Below are 3,715 nucleotides of genomic sequence, written 5' to 3'. Positions count from 1 at the left end.
CCCTCCAAGGCTGGGGTGTCACAACCATCCCTCCCCATCACACACAGGCCCCTGGGGACACCCAGCACCCTCCCCGATTGCAGAAGGAGCTTACTCGAGCCTTAACATCCCTCACAAGGTCCAGGTAGGGCATCCCCGGCTTCACCATCAGCATGTCGGCTCCCTCCCGCACATCCCGGTCCTGCAGGGGGAACACACAACCCCAGCAGCTCGGGGTACAGGAACAATCTACAGCAAGTCCGTGGTTTTCCCCACAAGATGTGTTCTGGGGGGTGGATTTCCCAGGAGGGGTCCCAAGGGGGTCTGGTGAGCACCCGATGGACACAGGAGCCCACAGACGGGCTGTGATGGGGGAGGCAAAGCTCCCCCCACCAGTTGGAAAATTATACCACATCCCTGGAAGTGATGCCCCATCCCTGGCAGTGTGCAAGGCCAGGTTGGATGGGGTTATGAGCAAGCTGGTCTAGTGGAGGGTGTCCCTGCCCGTGGCAGGGGGTTGGAGCTGGATGAGCTTTAAGGTCCCTTCCAACAGAAACCAGGCTGGGATTCTATGACCTGACACCCCAGGGTACAGGATCACCAGCTCCCAGCACACAGTCCTCAGGCCCCCACTGCGCACCAGCTCTGGCAGGCTGATGGGCTTCATGTTTCTCTTGTTGAGGGGGAAGACCCTTGGCTGTTTTGCTGCCTCCTATTCCCCTTTGACTCTAACAGCCATGACCTTGCTCTCCCCAAACCCTGCTGCACTGCACTGCTTCCCAGGGCAGGAGGACTTGTCTCCCAGGCACCACGTGAGGGTTCTCCAGTCCCCACAGCCCCATGACCCCCCCACTCACCACAGCACGCATGGCCAGGCCCCTGGCACCCGGGGGCAGCTGGTAGCATCTCCTGTCTCCAAAGGCAGGTTTGGATAGAGCAGCATCCCTGGTGACAGGGAAGGCAGGGGCAGGGGATGAGGACCAGCACTGCTCCCCGTGCCTCTCACCTCCTATAGCTCCAGAAACGAGCACAGACCAGGACAAGCATCTGAGGGGTATTCTCCTGACCCACCTCATCCCCCCAGGATCACTCAGGGAGGTCCAACAGGCCCAGGCTGAGCTGTGCTTCAACACCCACTGCTCCCCCCATGTGCAGAGTATGGGGTAAAATCGTGTCAGACATTGTCCTTTTGCTCTTTTCCAAGGAAGGTTCCTCAGGGATGTCCCATCAGGGTCAGGCCATTCTTGGGACAAGGTCTAACAGCTGACTGAGCTGAGCTTGTCCCTGAAGCTACCCTTTGGGGCAACACCAGCTCCTTCAACTCCGCTCCTCATTGCTTCTGTCAGCTGCAGGCAGCTCCCTTCCCTGCCTGCCTTGGAAGAGCAAAGGAACAGAGTAGACTCTGTTCCACCCCTTGATCTTCCCGCCAGCCTGCCTCTCCTGGGCAAGATAAATGTATCTTCCTTTCCCATTGGGAATAAGGAGGAGGGCACTCCAAAGAGACTAGCATGGTCCCAGCTGTGCCCCAGGCTCTGGCTGAGCCCCCTTCCCAAATAACTGCTTGGGAATGCAGCTTCCAGCTGAGGGACTGACCCACCTGAAGGGACCATAGAAGCATGAAGCAAACTTGGCACTGTAGCTCATCACCGAGACCTGCAGAGGAGAGCAGAGCTGTGAGGGCCAGGAGGTGGGTGCTGCATCCCCGGCAGCAGGGCAGAAGTGATTCCCTCCCATGGCTGTTCTATAATCTGCCCCACATCCGCCTTTCCCTGCCAGAGCCCTGGCACCTCGCTGTCCTCAAGTCCAGCCAAGTACATTCCCTTCCTGTGCACACCAGGATAGGGAAATGCCTGTGGCACATGGAACCCCAGACTGGTCTGGGTTGGAAGAGACCTTAAAGCTCCTCCAGCTCCAACCCCTGCCATGGGCAGGGACACCTTCCACTAGAGCAGGTTGCTCCAAGCCCCTGTGTCCAACCTGGCCTTGAACACTGCCAGGGATGGGGCAGCCACAGCTTCTCTGGGCACCCTGGGCCAGCGCCTCAGCACCCTCACGGGGAAGAGCTTCTGCCTCAGAGCTCATCTCAATCTCCCCTCTGGCAGGTTCAAGCCATTGCCTTTGTCCTGTCCCTACACCCTGGGCAAGGCAGAGGTTTGCTTCCCCCACTGCTCTCCCAGGTCCCATGGTGGCACAGGCTCCTCATGGATGTCACTCCTGACTCCGGCACATGAAGCTCCTAAGCTCACCTTGTTGCCCAGGTCATTGGAGATCAGCGCTGCCTTCATGGCCGCGATGCGCCCGTCCATCATATCTGAGGGGGCGACGATGTGGCAGCCTGCAGGGAAACGAGACACCGAGGAGTACCTCAGGCTTTGACTCTGCTGCAGGAGGAGGAGGAGGAGAACCCATGGCCAAAGGGACCCCAAGTGCTCACAGCTCAGAGGGCAGTGGGAGCCTCCCGCAGCTCAGAGCAAAACCCTCCCAGTTGGATCCAGGCCCTGTTTGCCTTTTGGGCTGCTGAAAGCAAGAGGGGACAAGTCCCAGAGGCTCCCGCTGCTGGGGACTCTCACCTGCTTTGGCATAGGCCAGCGCCACTTGTGCCAGGCGCTGGCAGCTCAGCTCGTTCTGGATGGTGCCGTCCTCGCGCAGGATGCCTGCGAGACAAACCCGGGTTACAGAGGGGCTGGACAGGCCCTGCCTCCATCTCTAGGGCAGGAGATGGCTCTGGAGACAAGCTATGAGAATATTCAGAGCAACAGCAGGGAATGTGTTAAGGGAGATGGGTAATGACTGGGAGACCAATGATGCAGCATTCTAGGGACTGGACATGACATGTGGGTGCTCCAGGGAAGGGAAGACAAGGATGGGGGACACAGATGGGTGCTCAGACAGACTCAGAGGCCAGAGTGGGTGCCTCAACCACCCATGCCTCCCACCCTGCTGCCAAAACCCAGGAGAGGTCTCCCAGGCTCAACTTCACCAGTACTGGGGAGCCAAGTCTTGGTGCAGCAGCTGGTCAGACCCCACCAGTACATGGAGCTCCCCAGCAGAAAATGATACCCCCCTGGAGATTCCCAGTGCCAGGCAAATGCCCAAGGAGCAGCACAGGGCCCAGGCTGTGTGCTCACCGCAGTGCCCATGGGAGGTGTAAGGGCACAAGCAGACATCACAGGCTATCAGCAGCTCTGGGAAGGTGGAGCGAATCTTCTTGATCGCCTGGATGGCAGGAGTGTCCTCTGCATCAGCAGCAGAGCCCTTCTCATCCTGTGAGGAGAGAAATGCCTCAGCACAGCCCAGGGCTTCCCACCCGCTCCTCCACAGCAGAGGAATCCTTTTCTGAACCAAGAGACCCTGTCACACAGGGCGGTGTGAGCACCAGCCATGATCAAGGGTGATGGAGTCGAGCCTCTGAGCACTACTCTCAGGTCTCAGGGCCACCTGCAAGAGCTTTCTGGGTGTCACTACAGTCCTCCCATCTCCATCCTGCTCTGCTGAGTGAGGTGCAAGCATGCCCAGACACCCTGAACTGCTCCTGCTTGATCAGCAGAACCTCCCTGGCCCCGCACTGTTCCCCCACACCCCTGTGGCTACCCCCTGCCACCATCACACACACTGACCTTGTGGACCTTGCTGGGCACCCCGAAGATGAGCACACACTTCAGACCGTCCTCAACGAGGGGATGCAGCATCCCCTCCAGCTTGTTGACTCCGTACCTGAGAAGAGCAAAGGGAAGGG

The 3,715-nt window shown here is 59.1% G+C and overlaps 1 protein-coding gene across 1 annotated transcript in view; it reads right to left on the bottom strand.

The window, feature by feature from the left end:
* Nucleotides 1-94: 94 nt before the first annotated feature.
* The window catches only part of ALAD (aminolevulinate dehydratase), a gene marked incomplete at its 3' end in the record, with an annotated part of 4,631 nt that continues 1,010 nt past the window's right edge, over nucleotides 95-3,715 (bottom strand). The window contains exons 3-9 of the mRNA XM_010022520.1: nucleotides 3,597-3,693; nucleotides 3,108-3,243; nucleotides 2,550-2,633; nucleotides 2,226-2,314; nucleotides 1,577-1,632; nucleotides 837-924; nucleotides 95-181 (exon numbers count right to left, since the gene is read on the bottom strand). Of these exons, the coding sequence (XP_010020822.1) occupies nucleotides 95-181; nucleotides 837-924; nucleotides 1,577-1,632; nucleotides 2,226-2,314; nucleotides 2,550-2,633; nucleotides 3,108-3,243; nucleotides 3,597-3,693 (637 nt within the window). The remainder of the gene's footprint in view (nucleotides 182-836; nucleotides 925-1,576; nucleotides 1,633-2,225; nucleotides 2,315-2,549; nucleotides 2,634-3,107; nucleotides 3,244-3,596; nucleotides 3,694-3,715) is intronic.

This window comes from Nestor notabilis, unplaced genomic scaffold (assembly GCF_000696875.1).
Source record: "Nestor notabilis isolate BGI_N333 unplaced genomic scaffold, ASM69687v1 scaffold29229, whole genome shotgun sequence".
Lineage (NCBI taxonomy): Eukaryota > Metazoa > Chordata > Aves > Psittaciformes > Psittacidae > Nestor > Nestor notabilis.
The sequence above is the reverse complement of the archived record's forward strand: the minus strand, read 5'-3'. Positions and strand labels throughout refer to the sequence as shown.